Genomic DNA, 24,202 nt, shown 5'->3' with positions numbered 1-24,202 from the left:
ATTATCGAGCTAACGAAATCCAAAATATTTCACAAATCAGATAAATGTAGGGTGGGGTTTTGTTTGCTTGTTTTTGTTTTTTAAAGCTACACAGAAAAGGTGGATTTTGAATCATTTATTCATCTGTTCTTATAGCAGAATGAATAGAGGTGACATGAATAAATACCAATACCTTATCCTTTTTATCCATCTACTTTATAAGGGGCACCCTAACTGGCTTGTAGGTGTGACTGTGCCTTCTGCAGCAGGAAGCTCTCTTCACTCACTCATTCACCAATGAGGATTTAAAATTATTCCAGCATTTATAAGAATATGGACTAGAAAACTAAGTTCTAAGCAAAGAACATACAAAATAAAAGAGAAGACAGAAAGGAAATAAATAACTTTTTATATGCAGCTCTTTCCTAGGTCACTGCATCCTCAAAGGCAAATCCTTGCTGTCAGCTTTGGTTTTAGTCATTCAATGGCTTTTCAGTTACACAGACTTTGTCCAACTCCCCCCAGCCCCTGTGAAGTTTTCCTGATCCCCTTTAAAGTCTATCTTCTCCCTCCTCCTTGCGGCAGACTGTCAGCATCCTTGCCTCAGCTGTAGATTCCGAGTTTCCCAGCTGAGACTCCCTCATTTGCTACATCCTGACTCCTCCCCACCAGAGCAGGCTCCACAGCTCTCCTATGGGAAGTGCAATCTCCTGTCTCCTCCATATGGTTCTGCCTCACCTGGTCACGTTATTTAGAGAAGTGTAACCTCAATCTGGGAATTAACTGAATCAGGCCTACCTCATGTTGGAATGGCACAAAAGAAATGAAAAGGGAAAATATCAGGGATGAGTGGTATGACTGTGATAACAATAATCCAGAAACAATTCTCTATGAAGCCTCACAGTGGAGTTTATTAAGGTGCACAGAGTTCTGAGCAATCCAAAACATCAGTTTTTACCGTTTGAAGAAACAATATGGTTATATGACAACTACAGTAATTTACAATCAATTCTTCATCTGACTCAATAGGAGAAACTTTACAAACACAGATTAAAAAACATAATTCTACAGAATGTATAGTTTTGACAATTGGACCAAATGACACCAAAATCCTTTTAAATACCTTTAACTTCTTTGTCGTTCTTGAACCATCTGATATCGGCTGCTGGCTTACTACCAGATGTCTTGCAAGTGAGCTGCATCCTCTCTCCCTCCATAACTGGTGAGGTAAATCCAGTAATTTGTGGCTTCTCAGGAACACCTAACAAGCAAAAAAACAAAGTAATTTCTCTGATAGTGTCAGCTGCTGCCACGAACACACAACCAACCTAAAGTTCACTTCTTCATATGCTCTAAATTGTGCAAACAGGATAATTAATTCCTCGTGCCTTGTCAGTTAAACCTTTTTCCTATTGTAAATAAACCATCAATCTGAATGGTAGTTGATTCTAAATAAATAAAGCAAGCAGGAATTACCTAATTTTCTAAGGGAAACAGATTGCATTTTAATAAATACCTTATCTCTGTATATTCTGCATGCAGGTCTAGTCTGACTTGTTAAAATATTTAAACTGCTCAGCACAGCAAGCAGGATGACAAAGCACATTAGAAGCACAGCTGTGAAAATTAAACATAACTGGCAACAAAAAGCTGAACTGACCTAAGTTTAGAACAGATGTTTACACCTCAATAATGAAGACTTTAATACAAAATCCAGGGAAAAGGGAGGAGGAAAATAAATACAGGAGTCACTTTATCTCCACAGAAGGCAAAACCAAAATATCAAGAGGTATAATCACAGCTCCACTGGCTATGGAGAGTTCTTCAGCTGAATACAAGTTCTTCAGAGGAGATCATATGACTTTGACATACCATGCACATAATATTACATTTGGAAATGGTTGTTTTGCAACGAGCCATGGAAGATTAAAAAAAAACCCAAAAAACAAAACATGAATAAAATTGGGAAAATTTTGATCACTACGTGTATAAATCCATTTAACTTACGAAGACACAAGAATAACTTATTTTAAAGTAATACTGATGACTGCAATTTAAAAATCTCTCAAAAAATGTCAGCTGTAACTTGCATTTACAGTGCTTTGGTGCATTCATATTTGTGGCTAGATAAAAGGGCTCAGTCACAGTAATTGATCCTGTGCCCTGTATTTAATAATTTGGTTTTCCTACATCTCTTTTCCAAAATAACAGATTATGTACATAAAAGCAAAGCAGCATTACCTATTTCACAGTACATCTCTTTAAAAAAATCTAATTCTCTCTTTCAGGACAGAAAATGGTGTTTGCTACAATACCTTGACACTTAAATTTTCTAAGCAACAGCAGAACAGCCAATATAGAGATTATTTGTACATAAACTGATAGTTTATCTGATTAAAAGATGTAATACATCTTTTAATGCAGCAAAGATCCCCTTCTCCAGTAGAAAATGTTTAAAGAGTTTAGAATGCTATTTTGAAATAGGAAATTACAAATACAAAATGAAGAAAAGTCAGGAATCTTAAACTGTGCAGCTTTCTCTCTTAGAAGGTAAGTAAATGATGGGAAAACTTCATGAAACCCTCCCCTAAAATGAAGGTAAAGCTTAAAGGACTGTGAAAGACCAATATACTTCTGTTAATAAATATTGGCTAGATATTTTTGGGGTTTTCTTGTCTTTTTAATACCTTTCTTTGTCTTTCTGCCATTTAAAAGGTTTAACTGGTGCACTCCTCAATTGTTTAGATCATGAAATGCCTCTCCACAGAAAGAAGATTCAGCATAGGCAGTTGCTATTCCAGAATGTACTGCTTTGAGTGGGTACTTTTTGTCCTTAATGGCAAACTTGTGAAGATTTTTGTAAAACAGTCTCACAGGGACTGAAAGGGAGATGTATTTCATATCCTAAGCACAAAACCAATTCCCTGGATGGATTAATGTGAATATTACTGCCACAGAGAATTAGTCCTATTAAATTCAATAGTCTGCCTATCCACATATAAAAATAAAACAAAAAGAAAGAAAGAGTCATGTTCAGGGACAGAAATAAGGAAGAAAGAATAAAAATCAATCTCTAAAATCATATAACCTCTTAGGTTTGCAGGTGTGTTTCAATGAACTATAGCAATTTTGGCTGATTGGGCTACTGACATTCATAGAGTCATACAAAGCTTCGAGCAGAAACTTTATTTCCTGGGCATCTCTTAAAATCTATTGCTTTTCTATGTGTATCTATAACCTTTGGGGAAAACAGCAGAGAACTTAGAGGATAAAGCATAAAAGAAGCAGCAAACCCAGTGAAAATTTGCACTTTATAGACCAAAAAAAATAAAAAAAGAAAGCAGAACGAGCCAAAAAAAAAAGCACGACGGAAAAACGATAAAGGTCTAAAGCCCGTTTTGATTTCATGCTTTCTGATTTTCTCCCCTTTGCCCTATCCAATAGATTGTTAGGAGATGAACACATGCACCTTCTCTGCACTTGTGGTGCTCAGGATGTAGAGGTTATGTCCATTTTATGGAGCACTCGTTCCGTGGTGTTTGTGTGCTCCCTAATTCATTATCCTGCCACGGTGCGAACAGCAAGAGGCATGTTATTTTTCAGCACAGCAATATGAAACAATAAACATCAGGGAAACTAGATCAGACATTTACATTTATCTTCTGCCAAGCCTTAGAAAAGTTCATTCTTATCATAATTTGCCAGAGCCTGAGGAGTTTAACACTTGCTTCTTTCTGCTCAGCTGTTCGTCCTTACCGAGAACGGTGAGGAAAGCCTTGGAAGTTTTGACAGGCATAGTGAATAAAGAGCAGGTGTACTGCCCCTCGTCCGACAGGGACACATCGCTGACACTGATACTCAGCTCGTGCCATGATGCTCGCACCAGCTCAATTCTGTTGTCCCTCAGAGCTGAAAAACAAAAACATAATCCACGTTAAGGCGGGATCCAGCACGTGAGCAAAGCGTGGGGTGTTACACAAGAGGCTCGATGAAGGCTCCTAGTGAAACTAGGCCCTGAAACGCAGGGTTGTGGACACAGTTGTCTATGCAGAGTAGTTTGTTTTCTCTGTGGAAAAAAGTATGTGAGTTTAGCAAGTGTTCAAGTGGTGTACTGGGTGATTTGTAACATATATAAACCTAGAAACTGCAGAACTTGAGTTACCTCTGGCCTGCCTCTAAAAATCCAAACAATGACACTGATTTCTGCCCCCTCACAGCTTTGTTAAGTGCCCAAAATAAATGCTTCCCAAAACCAGCCTGTTTTACACGCATTTACAGATGTTGAGAATCCTGTGTCCATCCCTGCACAGCTTGCCTACAGATTTTTCTCCTGTCCATTACTACTCACATTGAACAGGAATATCAGATATCTCGAATTCTGTAAATGAGTATTTCTTATTGGTAATAACTGATAGATTGAAAACTCCACTTATACATGCATATGTAGTTCATTCAACAAATTGAGGTGATTGTGTATATTGGCTTTACTTTTTTGATTAAAATAAAAATATGATCTTCTATTTCATTTTCATGAAACCAATGAGGGAAAAAGAACATGTAGATTCACTGAAATTCAAAATGTCACTTTGGTTAATGATTTAAAATTTACAACATTTTAAAACCTGTACTTAGGGTAACCTCCATTTTCTATTGAAAAACTGCCAAAACATTCCCAAACATTCTATTTCTCTGCAGTAAAGCTGTTTCAGGAGTCTGCATATATTACTCAAGCCTTTCCACAGCATAGAAATACTAATATCATAAGTAAGCAAACACTGTAATTCTCCTAAGCAAACAGTAAAAAAGCCTCTGTAACTCAAGAAGTTTAGCTGTTTACCTCTAGATCCAAATGTCTGGCCTGACAGTGTGTGGAACTTCAATGAGTCTATTTTTATAGCAAGCCTCTGAAACTCAAAAGCAAAATGGGACTGTGATATTTATCGAGACAGTTACACTTGCATTTGTGAGAAGAACAAAAGTGTTCAAGTCCTTAATGCTGTTCTCTCACCTCTTTCTAAAGTCTCCAAAGACTCTTAGATTTGTCTAGTAGATCTCTTCCAGTGATAAAAAATAAATAAAAAGTTTTACTGTGGTTCTTCTATTAAACCTAGATGTTTCTGCCCAATTGCTGTCCAAGTTGATCCACACAGATTTACGCCACAGTAAGAAGAGACAGTGAAGATTCAGCAAAAATGTCACTTGAATTTGTTTTCTTCTAAGGCTGCCATTTAGGTTTGTTTTCACCAGAAAATTTCAGCTGACTTTACTGATTATTTCAGTGTAGGCCAGCTAAAGCTCAGCTTCCTCCCTGCAGGGTCTGAAAGGTGGCAGCTTAAGCAGGTCTAACATACAGACATGCCCTGAATTTCTTCAAGGCACATCAAAGGGACTGAGGTGGTGTGTAATGGACACATTCCAAACAGAACTGAGATGTTTGGCCAGCCGCAACAGGAAAAAAAACAGCAATTACGTATTTTATAATATCAAATCCATATAATGATGCAAAAAGGTACAATGTTAAACAAACAAGCAAGCGAACCAGAAGCCACCAAACGTGAAGCTGACAGAATGGCCCAGAAAAACAAGCTCAGGAAAACAAAAAGGCACATAAAGCAAGTGTCTACCAACCCCAAACAGCAGGCAAAGCTGATCACTGTGGCTTCAGCAGCCAAAACTCCTCACAACAGTGAAGCTGTTGCTATCTTTGAGGAAGGAGATGGGGACTCAGAATTCCCTACTCAGCTTGTCAATTCTAGTCAGATGCAAATGAGCACACATAAGAATGGCAGTTTATTTCATATTACTGACCTTCCAAAAAAAAAAAAAATTTATAAAGGATTCAGCGCTTCCAAATGGTTTGATCACCACCACACCCATTTATATAATTTAGCAACAGCATAAAAAATAGAAAAATGAAACCCCAACAACATAAAAGCTCTCAGCACTCCATAATTTACAAATGGTGATTTTTTTCCTCTTCTTAATCTGAAATTATTAAAAAAATAATGCACTGTATCATCTTACATAGTATTTTACTTTGTTATAATTTTCAGTTATTTCCTCATGATGAAGAATTATGTATCTATTGAAATATTTTCCTACAGATGGGGCAAGGTTTAGAATTTCATGCACTAAGAAGAACAGTACAGCACAACTGGCCTACAGATGATGCCAACAGCACATCATTTAGATCCTACAACTGAAGCACAAACCATTTCCATCAACTACATTCCTACTGCTCCCCTCCCTCACTTCCACCCCCTCCACACCTTTTTTAACCTTTGTACAATATAAAAACCTCAGTTCAGTCAATTTTCTGGAAAGCTGGTAAGAAACAACCACTGGCCAAGAGATGAGATCAGATATTCCCTGTTTCATTATGGAGTGGATTTTTATTGAAAGAACAGCAAGAAAGTTTCGTAACAGAAATACCAGCACAGCCTTTGCAATAAATGCAGCAAATAGCACCAACATAATGTTCCTTTGCAGGAAAGATGTTTGTCAGGAGCATTTTTCTAAGTGCTGGGTCTAAAGACAATTATCTCTTCCATCATTTTCAAACCTGAATATTTGTAAGCTTTCCTGTCTACACAGATGACAGGCAAACCAAATTTTAGTGCTATGGCTTAGACAAGGTGAGCACTTACACAGAGACTTTTTAGAATCTTATTTTCAAATTGTATTCCTGTAACTAATTCTATATCCTCATCTATTTAGAAAGACATCAGTTTGTCTTTAGGGAATTGATGACTGTGATGGATGCCAGAACTGGTTTGTTTCCATTTTCTGTCTTAGGTGCGTTTTGCTAAAATGGTGATGGAAACAACAGGAACATTGCAGAAAGAAGAGTAATTCCAGCAATGAGTGATATCCAGGCATTGTGACTGAGCGGGGCAGGGTCTGGCTCATGGCAGAAAATCTTGCCAAGCCTGGCTGATGGAGCAAAGCAGCCCACAGAGCCTGGACAGAAGGCAGCTACTGAAAGGCACCAAGTGGCAAGCAGGTCCACCATAGCAGCTCAAACAAAGTTCCATAAAGTAAAATACAAATTGTTCCCTCACATTTAATTAGCACTTGAACACAAAACACCAGAACACTGCTCTTTTGAAACCTTCTTTGGAAACTCTTTCTTTTTTCCATTTCACTTTGTTAGAAGCCAAAGAGACATTTCTGGCGTCTTCCTGGGGATTTTAACCTACATTGCTGAGTCATTACCCTATCCGTAGTTTGCATACCTACAGAGAGACTAGAAAAAGGGTAAATAAACAGAATATTTATTTGAGTACAAGGAAATACACATATGCCAAAAGCAGTAACAGAGAATACCAGCACTGGCATCTCTTTGCTAAATTCTTATGTTGCAAGGCCTTTGAAAAATATAAAATGCAACAAGAAATATAATTACATAGTAAATTCCAATATGCCCTAGGTACATAATTTCAGTTTTCTGTAATTTCCAGGCACATATCATGTAGTTAATTTGCAAGGCATGAAATAATTATGCATAAAACACTTGTTCCTAAGCAGACACACTTCATTTATTTCACCTGTCATTCTCTTTTCCTGTGGAAAAGATTTCCTTTCAGAATGTTCTCTGACACAGAAACAAGCAACCTTGACAATTTGTATAGTTGAGCTAATTATGAGTAAGAGATACAGCCGTGTATTTCATCTGCATTAATTAGTAATTATTGAGACTGACGACCATCACAATAAACTGGCCTCCTTGTTCACAATCAAAGTTGTACTTTATTTTTTGAAAAAAAAAATATATATAATGATCATATATTATCACAGAGAAATCCTGCAACAGGATTTATATCTGAGAGACAAAAGAACCTTAGACATTTGCAGAAATTGAAAAAACATCCACATTTCACACTGTGAGGAAAAGGCAGCTGGACCTGTTAGATGTAGTAGCCACACAGCAGCATCTCTAATGTTATTTCATCTAAAATGACCACATCTTTGTGTTATTTTAAGTCATATATTTGAAGAATGGGGGAAAAAACAAACAACAAAATCCTCAAATCCCTCAGAGTAATTTGCTGATGTTTTGAGAATACTAACTTGACATATGCTGCCATCCTGGGACTCACTCAACAACATTTTTGTCCTTATGTTGGAGCTCTTCCCACTCTCATGGGAATAACATAACCATTAGTTGGAACCAGAAGGATTTCTGATACTCTGCAGGGTCATGCTAAACTCCCAGAATTCTAATACTTAGGAAACTGAGACAATCCCTCTGATTTCCAGATTCCAACATTCTGAATGTAGCACCATCATCTGAAATAGATTTAAAGGGATTTATGTTGTGTTTCTGGATATAGTTGAGAAGGCCCTTTTTTTTTGCTCCTAATGAATTCAATATATCAAGATTCCCACAGGATGATCTATAGAACTTGCTTACAGTTGTGCATCAACCACCACCACCAGAGCAAGAAAAAGAGAGACAGAATGGGAGTAAATGGAACAAACCAAACTATTATTATTCTGTGTCTTCTAAACATTCATGTATTTCTTTTCAAAACATTCAAATTTCCTTTAAAAGAATAAGAACTGATACATAGTTATTCTATTCATGCCTAACCTTTCTAGTCAGTACTTTCATGGTATCTGAATTCCTACGATTTTAAAACTTCTCAGCTGTTTTTATGCAGAAAGAAAATTCATTTCCTTCCTCTTTCATTTCCAGTCACGCAACCTGATTACTTTCATGCAAGTGCACGGGGGGGCAGTGTGGATATTTAGTAATCCCATTTTTTCTATTTCTACTTCTGCAGTGCTGAGGCCATTTTTACTTCTCAGTGGAGCCCATTCTCACCTGTCCATAGCACTGCATCTGTGAAACTATCACTTCTTCCCCCCCCGGGACAGAAGTCCTCCGACTGGGTCTACTTTCACAGGTAATGCCAATGCAGAGGGAAAAGAATTACGAATTTCCACGCAACCTATAAAATTGGCTGACATGTGTAACATTGGTATCCCTTAAAGGTGACATAGTTCATAGGTAAAATCAGCAGAAATCACCTAAACCGAAGGCAGCAATACTGTGGAGAGATCTTTTGCTATGTGGCTATGAACAGTCTGACCAAATTGCAGATGCATGATGGCATAATAAAGTGCCTATTAACACAGATGAGTTCAAAGAGACATTCCAAACAGTGTCTGTCACGGTTTTCAGTCACTTGGACCCTGTGAATACTTCAACTTCACTAAATTTTTCAACTCATTCATGTACTTAAGAAATTCAGGGCATCACCGAGCTACATAAGGGTTTAGAAATGGTAGAACTACATAGCAGTTTTTGGAGACAGGTTTTACTTTCATTCCAGTGCATTTCTAAAGTATTTGGTGATCAATAGGAAGAAACAACAGGGTCAATAGGGATATACTGCTACCTCTAATCATCTGGCTGTCTTCTACATAATGCTGTGGCTTGCAGTCTAATAAGAAAAGATTGGATTGTTTTCAGCTGGGATACACTGCTGAAATATTTGATTAGCTTATTTAGAGAGCAGTGCCCAACAGCAAGCTGCTTCCTCCTTTTTAAATTTTTCAGAATTTCTGCATGTTGCATAATGCATCTGCTAAAGACACGCAGCAAACTCCCTTCATCAGGAGAGGTGCTGACAGTCTCTCTAAGAGAGGCATCTACTCTGTGCTTGCCTTGAAAAGGCCAAAGCACCGGGGACTCAGAACCTGTCTGTACAACCTTATCTATTATTTACCAGGGTGTACAGCCTTAGATGCTTATGAGAAAAACCCAAACAGAGAAGTAATTTCTTCAGTGAAACAACAATTCTCTGTTTCCTGCAGTCTGGATAAAATGAAAAGAGTTTAAGGTGACTTACAACGACTTATGATCTTGAACACAGCTGCTAAGTGAGGTATCACCAACTGTTGCCAATTGACAAACGAAGGCCAGGACAACTAAATGCCCTTCATGGGTGGAATAAATAAAGAAAACTTTCCTGCATGGCAGATTTTCTGCACTGAGCTACATTTTCACTCACAATCATGTTCAGTGTTCGCTTCTTTCTCTCTTTTTCAGAGCACTCAAAAACAAGGCAATATGCAAAATGAGAGGAAGAACTTGCCTTCTAGGGTGTTTATAATGTTTGTTTCTGGTATTAAAGAAGCAGTAAATTTATTTACTTCGTCTTTTGAGAATCATAAGGATGACATTTATTGCCTGAGAAGGTCTGAGGGCTGACTCTGTTTCACATAAGAAATTTAAGTTTCAAATCTTTGCAAAACATACAGTTTTTGAACTATGAAGATGCTTTGCTGTTCTACTGTATTGAAATAATATTTAACTGTATCTCCAAATAATAAAACAAAAATCACATTAGTCAGGATGAAACGTTGTCTTACAAGGTCTGTTCATCTGGTTTCATCTTCAGTGGGGAATTACAAGATTTCCTATTATCCTAATGCAACTGGACATGTGCCACAGCACAGTAGCCTAGAAAATATTTAAAAACCATATTTCTCAAATATGCAGCTGCAAAAATTAAAATTGCAAAATGATCTGGCAAGGTTAGAGATGGACAGAATTAAAATAAATGAGATTCAATAGATAAAAGTAATTGGTAATCTTATGTACCAAGTTGGAGATGAATGTTTTGAAAACAGTAATGGAGGAAAGGAGCCCTGAGAATTATAGAGGAAATTATTTAACTATATGTTCAAATGCAGCACCACTCTAAAAAGATGAATCCTATTCAGGGTTGTACTGATCCTTGCAATTATGGTAAAAGAAAATGCTACAATATTCCAAAATAGCATACATCATACTGTGCCATATATTGTAAATTACACACAGAAACAGTCTCTCAGTTGGGAAGATAATTTCTGAAGGTCTACTGATGGAATACTGCTGCAAAACTAATACTAAGAAAATGAAAATAATACAATGGAGAGCTGTAGTAAGTCCACACTTATCTAAGCAAACACTAACAGAAATTAGAATTTTTTTTTTTATAATATTGAGGGTAATACTGAAAAGACAAAATACTATGTTTCAGCCTAAATGAAACTTCATTGTAAGTGAGAAATGTTAGATAATGACTTTATTGTAGTAGAAGAGATAAATAAATACTAATCCTCTTGCAAACCAAAACAAAGTTACAGAGATTTTCAAGTTTGTTCTGTGAAGATCAGAACAGGTAATTTTTCCTCATGCTACTGCTGTTGATACTAATCATTGTGTTACCAGTATTTAAAGGTTTCTGACCAAGGTACAGTTAAGCTTATGTAGGTATTAAAAACTGTCTGGCCAAACAGCAGAGAGCTCTACCAAGACCATCTGTGTATTTTAAAGAACATCAGTTGTAAAATGCTCTTTTTCCTTGTCAAGAGACTGCTCTTTACAATCACTGCTGGTGACCTTCATGCACTGGCTTTAGTCAGCTTTGAGTGAAAGGAGTCCTAAAGGATAGGGAGCACAGAATAACTCAGACAGATTTTACACTTTTAGCACTGCTGCACAGCCAGGTCCTACTCAGACCTGCCCAAACGCAATACATTTTTTGTGTGTGTCTGAAGCTGACCATGCCTTAAGGAGGCTGCAGAGCTGTATTTCCCTGACCTTGCAGATGGTGACACTACAGCTCTGCCCATTCACTAGCTAAAATTAATAATCCCATGACACTGGAAGTGTTTTTTAGTGGCATGACTGAGTATTACTCATGGTAGAGTCATGTTTATGGTATTGCTTCATATTCCTTGGAAAGTCAGAGTCTTCTAATTTCTAAACAGTGCAGTCCTGCTCAAACATATTATTTCAGCAGAATATGGAGAGACTTTATCACTTATTGAAGATCTAAGAGAGATTTCTCTCTAAATGAGAACAGCTATAAGATGCCCCTGTTCTTTCTGCACTTCTTGATCACCTAGATACAGAAATGAACATCATCCTTCCTGTAGCAGATGGCTACATTGGCTACAGATGCCAACACAGGAATACTCATTCTTCCTAACTACATTAAGCAGTCAGACTCCCTAAACTCCTGCTGCAGCCAGTGGAGCAAGTTAGCTTCCTCCAGAGGCCAATTAACAACAGGTCACTGCCTTGAAAATATTACAGAACCTGGACAAAACAGCCAAGAAATCATCAACAATTGATGAATGTATCTGCAGTCAACCTAGCAATTGATCCCAGCACCAATGAAGAGTCAAAAACTAATGTATACATCAATACTGAAGATATTAGTGCTGTTAGGGATGACTCGCAGGTCTCACCATGGAGGGAATTGAAATATGGAACAAGGTATCAGGAGAGATCCGAGATGGGCCTAGTGCAATTCCAGGGAGGATGCTCAGAAAGCTCTTTGATGGCTGCAACATCTTTTATGATAGAGCCCTTAAAGTTTTATGATGTCTTTCATACAGCCTAGCAGCAGACAATCTGTCTCTCCTCCACAAGTACACAGATGCTCCCTCTTTTGTGAGATTTGTCTTAGTTTTCCAGATGCAGATGTGCTGGGAAGGAAACTGTTAGTGAGAAATGGTGTCAGAAACAGATAATTAAAGGATTGGAGCATCTCTCATACAAGTTGAGGCTAAAAGACTCGGGACTGTTGAGCATGAAGAAGCAGAAAATCCTGAAGTTAAACCAAATTCAAAAGAAAAAAATTGGCAGCAGATCTAGACCTCTAATTTTCATAGGAAGCTAGTCGAACATAGAGAACCAAGCTGGAATAGATGATGTCCAGAGGCTCTTTCCAATGTGAAACATTCTGGGATCTTGTCATTCTGGATGTTTTTGGGGTAAAGAATCTGTATATCACAAAATTCAGAAATGTGACCAATCCTGAAGTGCCAACTAAAAACACTTTGGTAGATATTCACAAAGATTAATCTTCTTTAGCTTTTCCTAAGACTTTTTCTCCCTCATGGAGGGTGTGGATTTGAGTCTCTCCGAAGAAACCAAAAAAACAAAAACAAAAGAGAGAGGAAGATAAAAATTAATTTTTTTAGGCTAAATTTAGTTTGTGCAAATGCATTTCTTTTGCATCTATGTTCCAAGAATGTGGTGACACAAGCAGAGCAATAAAATATTTGGACTCCATGATGGTGGCCAGACATACTCACCAAGTACTAGAGAATGTTATTTAGAAAACTCAAACAGATGCTTGGCATATGATAGCAGACTAAGTACTGATAGATGCACAGGATAAAAAACTACTGTGAATAAATGTGTTATTTAACTAACAGTAGATACTGTTATTTATGATAGAGCAGATGTGTGGAGTCATGCTACCATTGGTACTATTTATCCATAAGATAAGATCTGTAAGACCTATAGATCTTACTATAAGATCTGACTTTTTTGGGCCATTCACATACACCAGATATATTCGAGTACACCAGAAGAAACTTTTCCATGCTAAACACCTATGTCTAGACAAAAACCAGCTGAATGCATCCTGACTTTTTCAATTAAACATTTATTGAAGGCATTTCCTTTTTAAGCACTGAGGGGAAATGGTTGTTGCTTCTTTCTTCTTGTTTCTCGGCTGTTTCTTTTGCAGTTCAAATTGTAGCAACAGGTAAAGGACAAAAGATCCATTTGAAAAAAGAAATATAGAGAGTAACAACCATTTACAGCTAGAGAATGCTACTAACCCTTCACACTTGCAACAAATAGCTATTATTATTGGTTCTCACTCTGCACTTTGCTTAACTGGTACAGTTTGAAGACTCACTAAGAAACCACCATAACTAATCTGTCTTCAGTTTACTACCTATGAAGGACAGATTTGCACATCATGATTGTTGTATGAAAGGAAGCACTTAATAATTAAAAATTGCCAGGAGTTCTTCCAATAGTGATTGATTTTTGTGGCTATTTTTAATAGACAGTGAATCTCTTAATTATTGCAGATAGAGTTGAACAAGGATTTCTGAGATTACTGTGTCCTACTGAATTTTATATAGTGGATCAAGAGTGCCTGCCAGATCTGCCTCATAGGCCATGGCACAAGCAGAGGAGGTGCTTGGCCTTCAGGGCTGTGGATGTTACTGCTCTTCTTGGGCTTTTCAGCAAAGTGCCTATCAAAGGACATTAATTGCCTGTTTGGATAATAATGTGTTCACAGCATCAGGAGTAATGCAGAGTAACAATCTGCAACACTGCATGCATGAATGTTTTTGGTGTCCAAGTTATATTATTCCATTTTTAATGATGCTGTGTCCTTGATTCCTCCTTCTCTCTCATCACTTCGGAACTAATTAATTTAACTCTTTTCTACCTAGCATTCAGCTACTTTTTGCCCTTCTCCAGGCATAAAATTTAAGACCTCTATTTTTAAAAGCATTTAAAGAAAAAAACTTGTTGTCTATACGTGTGAGCCTCTCCTTCCATCTTACTCAACTCCTGGTATATTCAACAGCTCTGGAAAAATTCCAGATATCAAATCCACTTCCTGTGGTGAAATTTTAACACCACCACTGTCAAGAAAAGCAGTATTTTCTGTTTACCATTTTCTTTGCAAACTCTGTTTGCCAAGTTTGATGCTTTCCACAGATCCTCCTCTTTCCCTTCTTTAGTCATGGTATATCCAAATTCTCCAACAAAAATGAAATAAAATGTTATATGTAATTATTTTCCCCTGTCACAGCCTTTAGTATACTCAATACATATTTATTTTCCAACAGAAAATATTTTTCTTGCCTCGCTGATCCTTTCCTCATTTTTTCACTCCTCTTACTCTTCAACATCTTTCCTTTTCCTTGAAATCTTTCCTGATTGCACACATAGGTGGGTCTTGCCAATCTTTGGAATAAGCTGTCCTTTACTCCAGTTTTTACTCCATCTAGTCTCTTCCTCTTCTCCTCATCAGTCTTTAATTGATAAAAAACTCTGTTGGCATCCCTCTTAGTAACCCTTCCCGTTTTCTGCAGTAAATAATGTTATTTCCTCTGTGTGCTAGACAGGTTTTCTATAAGAATGAGGCCACAAAAAAAAAAAAAAAAAAAAAAAGAATGGGCTAAACCAATTACATATACAATATGCATCAGGAATACTGATCAGCAACTCTTTAAATGGGAAGAGTACATTAAATTAACTTATTATATTTCCAAATATAAACTCCCAAGTACATTTTATCTTTCCTGTAGCAGAAGTTCAAAAATGTAACAATTGTAAATTTAAATTACTTTACACTTATCAGCATCCTGAGCTGTATTAGGAAGAGCATCGCCAGCAGGTCCAAGCAGATGATCCTTCCAGTCTCCTCAGCACTGGTGAGATCACACCTCTAGTGCTGTGCCCAGTTCTGGGCTCACCAGTACAACAGAGACAGAGTCATACTGGAGTGGGGCCATAAAGGCAAGGGACTGCAACATCAATCATTTTGGTGGGTTTGGCACCCTAACTGAATGCCAGGAGCCCTCCAAAGCCACTTTATCACTCCCCTCCTCAACTGGACAGGGGAGAGAAAATATAATGGAAGACTCATGGGTAGGAGAGATCACTGACCAGTTGCTGTCATGGGCAAAACAGACTTGTCTTGGGGAAATTAATTTAATTTATCACCAATCTAATTAGAGTAGCATAATGAGAAATCAAATCAAATATTCAAACACCTATCTTCCAACCCTCCCTTCTTTCCAGGGTTAATTTTACTCCCAGTTTTCTAATGACTCCTCTTTCCCAGCAGCGCAGAGGGACAGAGAATGGGGGCTGTGGTCAGCTCATAACTCAGTGTTTGTGCTGCTGCTTCCTCCTCAGTGGGAGGACTCCTCACATGCTTCTGCTCCAGCATTGGAGACAGTCCTCCACAAACTTAAAACTTAATCACAGAAAGAACTATGGCACTGTATTTTACTGCACAGGATCCCAAAAAGGTGTAAAGTCTCCAGCTTTGCATACTCAAAATCTGACTGGACATGGTCTGGGGCAACCTGCCCTGGCTGACCCAGCTTGAACAGGGCAGTTGGACTGCATGATCTCAAGAGGTTTCTTCCAACCACAGGTGTTCTAGGATTCTCTGATTCATACAGCATTTACCTGTACCACAATACTACAGAAAAATAAAACAAACAAATAAAAAAGTTGTCAGGCATTACTCTCCACCTTTTTGACTTTTAAATTGCTTTCATATAATTAAAAATTGACACCCTGCAGAGCACTGTGTTGAACTGTAATGAAGACAACTGCTTGAAGACTATCCATCCATAGAGGTAAGTCTTACCTGGTACAGGGAAAATGTTGACATTTTGAAAATGTGATCGCCTCTGGAAATGTGCGCTGTTCTGGGTAGGCCCTCCCACAAACATGTCTTTTCCAAGAATAAAAAAGAATTTAAAAACCCATTTTATTGAATCAGTGAAAATCTTTCCAGCTAGAACAATAGAAAGGGAGAAGTTGAAGAAATGGGAGCGTGATATTTGTCTGAGTACACACAGATGAGTTCTCATGTGCTGCAGGATCCTGTTCTAGGGGGCTGTCATCTGGTCTGAGCTGCTTTTGCCACTTGTAGGATAGCACAAGCTTGAGTCTCCCAAGAAAACTTCTGCATCAAAAATGAATTACAGCATTACAGACAGAAATAACAACCACCAGAGTTTTGGAAGCTCTGGCAACACAGATCTTCAAATGTTGACTTACTGAATACATTTTTGAACCCTCTATGCTTGATAGAAAAGAATCATACTGTATTATTTAATTTCCAAGAGGTCCATTCTGAGATCAGGAAAAGAAAAATTAAATCATACAGAATTTACTAACCCTTGCTTAAAAAATGAATTAAAAACCACAAAAAATAACTTTGTAGAAAAATGCTCAGAGCCATTTTCTTCAGGGTTTCCTAAATTTTAAACATTCTTTGCAGATTAGATTTTGTCCAGTTGAATCCTAGAAAGTATCACCAAACAGGGATAGATTAGAATAAAACAATCCACCACCACTGCCACAAAAAAAAAAACAAAGAAAAAACAAAAAAAACCCCAAATAATAATAATAATAATAATAATAATAATAATAATAATAATAATAATAATAATAATAATGAGTTATCAAACCATTCTAGCACAGAAAACTACAATCCTATTAATTTACGAATAGCAGCAGATTTAACTTCCCAGTCAGGTGAAAGGTAATCAGAGCCAAGTGGATTAACACTAACTCAAAGGCACTGTAAAGTTGTGTAGGAGACCATCGGGAGGTTCCTACTGTAAAATCTCGATCATGAGCTTTACACCAATAATTAGAAGAGTCTGAGACCAGGTTTATCTCCAGGGGATGAAGACAAAATTATATCCTCCTGTGCAAATCTGTCTTCCTAATTCTGCCAGCAGACATAAAACAGTAAGTGGATTAAAGCCAAAAAAAGGGGCAAAAAATGTCTTTGTCTCCCCCAATAGCACTTTAGAGGGTAAAGTTCCTCAGAGACTGCTTAATTTCAGAGGGAAGGAGGGAGAGGGGGAAAGACTGTGGGACTACTTGAGGATCTGGCCCAGGTGTGTCTATCTAGATCCAAGACAGACAGCTACAAATGAGCCACGATGAAACATTTCTGACTGCAACAGACAATGTAGGATGGGAATGATGATTGCGCTGCTCCGCAATGGGGACTGCGGTAGCCAACTTCTCTGAATGTAGGCGCTGATCATCCATTTTAAAATTAAAGATATATTGTTCCCTGTGAAAACGAAATCAAGGCCTCGACTCTGATCTCCCCCATTACTGAACAAATCAGGTAATGTAAATCAGGTATCATCTTGTAAGGTGATCTCTGCTGGAATAAATTTGACAGCAGAGACAGACGTGTCAAAAAGCCACTACAACAACACCTAGGAGGCTCACTGGCACTCTGAACCGTCATTTCGTCTCTGATAGTTCTGGCAATTTATTAAGGAATGGCACCTAGCTCTAGCTGGGGATGAACTTAACACAAAGAAAAAACTACAGCAAGCATCAGAAACATGAATCTATGCCTAAGGAAAACCTTTGGGCACTGCTGAAATCTTCAATGATGCATTGACGGGTACCTAGCTGAGTTGCTGAGCTCAAGTCTCTCAGAAGGTACAAATGCCTCCAGGCAACTGCCTGAATTGTCCTGGGTCATTTAACTGGATGGGGAGTGGAGGATATATCCTGTTTCTTCATCAGGACAATTCCCAAAGTGCTCTTCCACTGATTTTGCCCAGGAGCTCACCCACCAGACACCCCCAGAAATACTTGCTAGATCTCCTCTGCCAAACTGTGATTCTCCCGAACCTGCCTATTCACTGTCACCCCCAAAGGCCCGCTTAGAGAGCCCTGCTCAGAAGGGGCAGATTCCAGAATTTCCACCCCACCTGACCATCTATTTGCATGCCATCACCACTGGACTTTGGGGCATTTGCCATTAAAAGTCTCCTTCAAAACTGTCCTACTGTGTGTGAATACAGACTATACACATGTAAATATAAATACATACTAATTGAAGGGAAGATTTAAATGCTGTTTTCCTGTTTTTCCTACCTGCATGCTCAATCTTTTTCTGCTTCCTACTGTGAATACTTGCAGTGGCAAAGCTTCAGCAAGTAAAGGTGTGAGCAAAATCCATTAAGAACGTGCAAGGCCCAGATGGTTACAACATTCTCTGAGAAGACTGGTGGACAAAAAAGGTCATCTTATTGGCTTGCATTAAAGACTGTGGCAGCTAAAAATGTTTCCCTTCCTTCCCATCCCTCTAACACCGACTGATCCAGCTATCTGGCTACCAGCTAGACTGAGCAGCCTGAGGAAGATCTGACCTGGCTTACATGACACCTTTAGAGAAAACTGAGTAGTCCCAAAAAGCACTAAATAGAATCCTTAAGTCTAAAGTTTCTTGTCCAGGTTTTATTCCCCCTCTAGAACTTCATAATGTTTAGTTTATATGTCCTCTGCTTCAGCTTGCTGTCTTTACAGTTCTCCACTCCTAACTTTTCTTTCTCTTTCCAGGCATTTCTCAGAGAGCTTGAACATGTAATCTGAGGCAGATACTTCCTATAGGTATCTCTGCTTTTTTGTGGAAACAGCCTATGGCTTCCCTAGTGAGGAAAAACTGTACTTTCCACTAAATGATCATGCTATGAAGTCATTAACAAAAGCCAAGTGTTGACTCTTCAACCTCCCATCACACCTATCTGTCTGTTTTCAAAAGCCAAGCTCCAGCTAAGATTCTCTTTTATTTCATCCATAAATGATGCAATTAAAGGTAAGTACTGGGCACTAGTTATCAATGTACAGTGCTGAAATCTATAGAGATTCCTCAACAGTTATCCATAATGAACTTTCCTAAGCAAAGATTAAAAAAAAAAAAAAATCCAAGAGTTCTCATTGACTGCAATATTAATGCAAACAATGTTTGAATATGTGAGTTATAAAGAAGTTCTGCACAGACCAGAACTGATGGAGTGCAGAAGATGCTTGGTTTTCTAATTTCTATTTCGGTGTATGGGAAAAAAAAAAAAAGGGTGACATTTTCACGGTTGAAGCTAAAAACACCTCTCTGAAAAATGGATTCTGGTAACATCAACAATATACAATCTATATAGGGTATGTGTATCAACTGAGGGGAAAAAAATGAGGAAAACAATCGTTAAGACAAACAGCAGGCTAAACTAAACCTGACAGGCTTGAGTGATGACATAATACCCTCTTACTCTGTGATGGTGACACAAAAATGCCAAAGGACACAAAGCTGTCAGTCTTGTTGTTTATCTTCTATCTAAGACTAATAAAAGGAGGTTGGAGACTGACAGAACAGACATGGGGACAGTCCTAGGCATTCAGTTTGCTCTCTGAAAAATGTATTGATGGATTTAGGGGTGGCTTATTTGTTACTGTCTTTTTCTGCATTACCTTTGTGAGCTTCCCCAAACTTTTGATACAACTTTTTTTTAAGCTATCATTGCTCTTTCAAATTCATGTTTAGTAGTTATATTTGCTGATATTGCAGTGCTCTAGTAATTTATTAGCAGTATCAGCTTCTGGACAATTGTCCAACTTAGTTGAAAACAAAACTGAGTTTTGCATAGCCCCTTAGGTAGCACATGGTGAATAATGGAATATTATCAAACAATTCTATTCTTAGCTGTCTCAGAAAACAAAGCCTAAATGCATCCTGCCACATCAGCTCCTAACTACTAAAAATGGTAAGTGACACAGGTCTCTGTAGAGCACAACACTGAGGCAGCACCATTTAATTTTAGCACATAAATCTTGTAAGGCAGGTAAAACTAGAAAGCGAGAGAACAAGGAACAATCTACACAGTGAAGTGTTGGTGGAAAAAAGTGACTTTTCTCGTTATTGCCCCATTTACTTTGTAAGAAGCAACTCACAGAAAACACTCTGAGATGAACCAAGTATTTTTCAGAGTTCCACAGAATAACTCAAGGGGGAAGTAAGTCTGTGTTATTAAAAACACAGGAGACAGCATTTGCAACATTTTCCCACACAAGGATGCAATGCCAGTGAAACTCAAATTACTCTCCTTTATTACTCAAGAACATCATACAATTGAAGAAGGGACCCTATAAAACCAGAATGTCTTGCAATTCATTCCTTTCACTGGAGGGGTTGCACAGGCCTATACTAGCAGGGTACATCCTTAAGACTTGCAAGAGGTATCTTCTCTTCTAAAAGCAAATACACAGGGCCTTTAATTCCTGATTCACTCCATTTCTCATACAGAAACTAACACTGAGAGGCACAGTCCTGAGGAGTGAGAAATCTGTTTATTTCCCACTGAGGCTGGCCTGCTGAATGTGCTCCTGAGAAACACATGATTTGCTTCTACTTTGGTTCCTGGTTTGTGATTCGACCTTGTCTGGAGTCACTTTTACTTCACTGTTTTCCAATGATTTCTAACCCCATGTTGTCACAGTGACTTTTCCTTCCATCTAACATTTGCTGTGAAGTGTTATTAGGGAAAAGGCAAGGTAACCAGGAAAGGTGGAGATTCAGCTCTCGTTTCAGAGTAGACTGGATAACATTCCTTTATTGACACAGAAACATAAATTGGCTGAGTTTTAACAGCTCTGTTCATTTCTTAGTTGCTGAGTGCTGGGGCAGCAGCAACAAGAAAAGGAACAAAGTGATTGTCTGGAACAGCTGAACTGAACAGGCATGTGAAAACACTTTTCAATCCCACTGCTTTATTTGCATGTGCTTGCTACTGTGGCATTTGAGATGGAAGATTCAGTTCTGATCTCCTCACTGGCTACAAACCAGTGCATCCTCCTCTCCATTACTTCCGTGATTTTGACTGATGATGTTCTTATTTTACAACCTCCAACAAATCATTTTGCTTTAAGGTTGTGCTTTAGCACTACACTAAATGCTGGCCAATGTAAGCAGAACCATTCATAAAGCCAAGGACAATCAAAAACCTCCCCTCTCCTTCCTGTAGTACACCTGCATCACAATGCAGTTATATATATTATAATAAGACATGTGCCAGTGTGCACCACTCTGCTACAGGCACATTATTGCAGTCTCTGGCATCACATCACAGCACCTGAAAACCCCCAAAGCTCAGAAATGCACACCCTATCATGTCTTATTACTTTAGTAATGTACAAAACCTGTCTAGGCACTGAACTTTGCAGCAGGGAACTCCTCCTTCATCCCTTTGTCCTGCCTTCCACTCACATGTTTCTGGTGACAACAGAGGTTTTTATTGTTATTTCAGGTGCAGGAATCTGCAGTTTCAGCCATCTTGTCTTCCCTGGGACAGGGAAAGAGGAGAATATGTGAATAAAATACCTGAGTGCAAGAGAGGGTTTTTTTAATTTGCTGAAGTGGGCATTAGCTGAACTGCTTCTTCCTCCTGAAGCATAGTCATTAACCTTCTTAAGAGATCAGCAGCTCTTACAAGCACATCCCTAGAAATTTTGTAGAGAGACCTCTGCCTTTTAATATGAAGAGCTGTCCTTATTTTGTCGGCATTCTTTCTCAGAAAATAGGTGCTTCTTGTTATTTTTAATAGTATAATAGAAAACCTTCTGATAACACATTTCAGTCTCCTGTATTTAAAGCAGTAACATGATGCACTGTCATTTAAACATACAGCCACAAAACAATTCACTTCTTTTCTACTTTTCTCTCTGTGCCACACTCCATAGTGAAACTTAGCAACAATTAAATTAATGCATTTGAAACCTGTGGTTTCAAGGGCAGTCTAAAAATATTGCAAGATAGCCTGAAAGCACGATGTTCTTTACACCCTGATGTCAGCCACCTGTCAAAGTAGCTTTATTCTGACTATGAAAGAATGTGATCTTGACCAAAATAACAATGAAGGGAATCACTCAGTCAGAACTACTCCGATACAATTCCTGCTCTAACACATTCCTCATCATAAACAGGTTCTCAGATGACATTGTATCAGTTAAGTTTCTAGCTCAAAATTTTAAGTGCTTTGCTGAAGTAACATTGACAACTTTACAATATCAAATGGAAATTCCACTCACAGCCCCATGCAACCAGTAAACAAACACTGGTACCAGGAAGGAAATAGCTTTTAACTGGACTAAAAGACGTTGACAAAAATGAGACGTGAACAAAATACCTAGGAGGCAGGAATTGCACATGCTTGTCTCAGAATTTATACCAGTCTCTTAAGTCATTGATAAACCTGGGTTTCACCTTCTACTCCTATTTCAGAAAAGCAGATGCTATTTACTAGCAGCCCAAGAGATACTGAGTCCATGAATATTAAAAAAAAAAAAAAAAGGAAAGAACTAAAGAAAACATGATTTCTTGCAATAATAATAATAATAAAAGAAAAAAATAAGTGACATTCTATTCCTGGGAAGAGAAGATATAACATAAGACACATGGGTCAGGATAAGGGCAGGGAGAAATGACTCAGCAATTGGCATCATGGGCAAAACAGACTTGACCTGGGGAAATTAATTTAATTTATTGCCAATCAAATAATCTGAGAATGTGTGTATTTAAAATCAAGTAAATTAGCAACACCAGATTAAAATTAGGAAGAAAGTCACATCCATCTCAAAGCCCTACAACTTCTTATCTCCCAGGGTAAAAAAACACAACAACAAAAAAACACCCAAACAAAAAACCAACCAACCAAAAACCCCCGACAAATTTAAAAAAACACTCATAATTTAGGATGTTTTAAGGACTGGTAGACCTGCATTTTTTCTAATAAAAACTGGGAGTAGCTTCCACAGCCTGGAGCTCCTTGGGGAAAATCTAGACACCTATATTCAATTTTTCCATGGCCTGTGCCTGAACATAACTATAAACTGTAACTGCCACAGATCTCCATGGTGTTGTTGAACCAGAACAACTCTCTGGAACAGCCATCCTCTGCTCCTCAGCTGAGGAAGAAGCATCTCATATACGCACAGTCTCAGAGAGGAGTTTCCTTCTTTGCTTGGGCATACCTGGCATTTGAAGTACCCATTATAATGAGAGGGGAGCACTTGAGAAGCAGTTTATTACTGTGGCCTCTCATTGTCACCTGGCCAAAGCAGGTACCATCCCACAGTCCATGGTTTGCACAGGAACAACACGCACTGCAGACGTGGAATATCACCGGACACAGCGGAATGCCACTGCATGGGGCTGGACTAAAGGAGAAAGCCAGGCTAAGCTGTGCCCAGAAGTGAAGGGGAAGCAGGAAGCAATACACAATGAAAATGTGTTTCTATGTACAAATGCACTTCTTGGTGGTTACAGCTCGAGTTAATGAGCTTCTGAACAGCCTCAAAGTAAGGTGCCACAAAGAAGGCATTAGGTCTAATAAGGAACAGCAGTACAGTCACCACCAAAACTGGTTCTCCACTGGAAAATGCAGCGCCACAAGAGGTGCAGAAGCATCTGATACCAGTCCAACTGCACCAGCTGAACTCAGCAACAGCAATGTAAGCACAGTGATGTGGTTATACCACACCAAGGACCTGGCTGGTATTTCTACACAGCCCCGCCCTTGGCTGCATATCTCAATTACTATCTCTGCCTCCTGACTGACATACAAATGCTTTTCAAGGCTTTTTGCAAGGCTTTTGTTTCACTAACACAGCAGTGCTGTGATTGACTGTGGGAAATTTCCAAGTTTTTTCCTATTTACTGAGTTGAATCTGATTTTACTGACACATTGATTGCTGAAAAGAAGACAGAGGACTGTTTTATTCTTGTAATTAATAATGTGTAACCTTCATGTTAAGGAAACCTTTTATCCTTCAGATACTGTATTATGCCATTAC

At 38.3% G+C, this 24,202-nt stretch overlaps 1 protein-coding gene across 25 annotated transcripts in view; it reads right to left on the bottom strand.

Annotated features, from left to right (window-relative positions):
- The window catches only part of CADM2 (cell adhesion molecule 2), a 589,213-nt gene that overhangs the window by 108,891 nt on the left and 456,120 nt on the right, over window positions 1-24,202 (bottom strand). For all 25 annotated transcript variants that reach the window (XM_069024966.1, XM_069024958.1, XM_069025004.1 and 22 more), the window contains 2 exons: window positions 3,736-3,888; window positions 1,103-1,240 (listed from right to left, as the gene is read on the bottom strand). In XM_069024966.1, the coding sequence (XP_068881067.1) occupies window positions 1,103-1,240; window positions 3,736-3,888 (291 nt within the window). The remainder of the gene's footprint in view (window positions 1-1,102; window positions 1,241-3,735; window positions 3,889-24,202) is intronic.

The sequence above is a fragment of the Aphelocoma coerulescens genome, chromosome 1 (genome assembly GCF_041296385.1).
Source record: "Aphelocoma coerulescens isolate FSJ_1873_10779 chromosome 1, UR_Acoe_1.0, whole genome shotgun sequence".
Classification (NCBI taxonomy): Eukaryota; Metazoa; Chordata; class Aves; order Passeriformes; family Corvidae; genus Aphelocoma; species Aphelocoma coerulescens.
The sequence above is the reverse complement of the archived record's forward strand: the minus strand, read 5'-3'. Positions and strand labels throughout refer to the sequence as shown.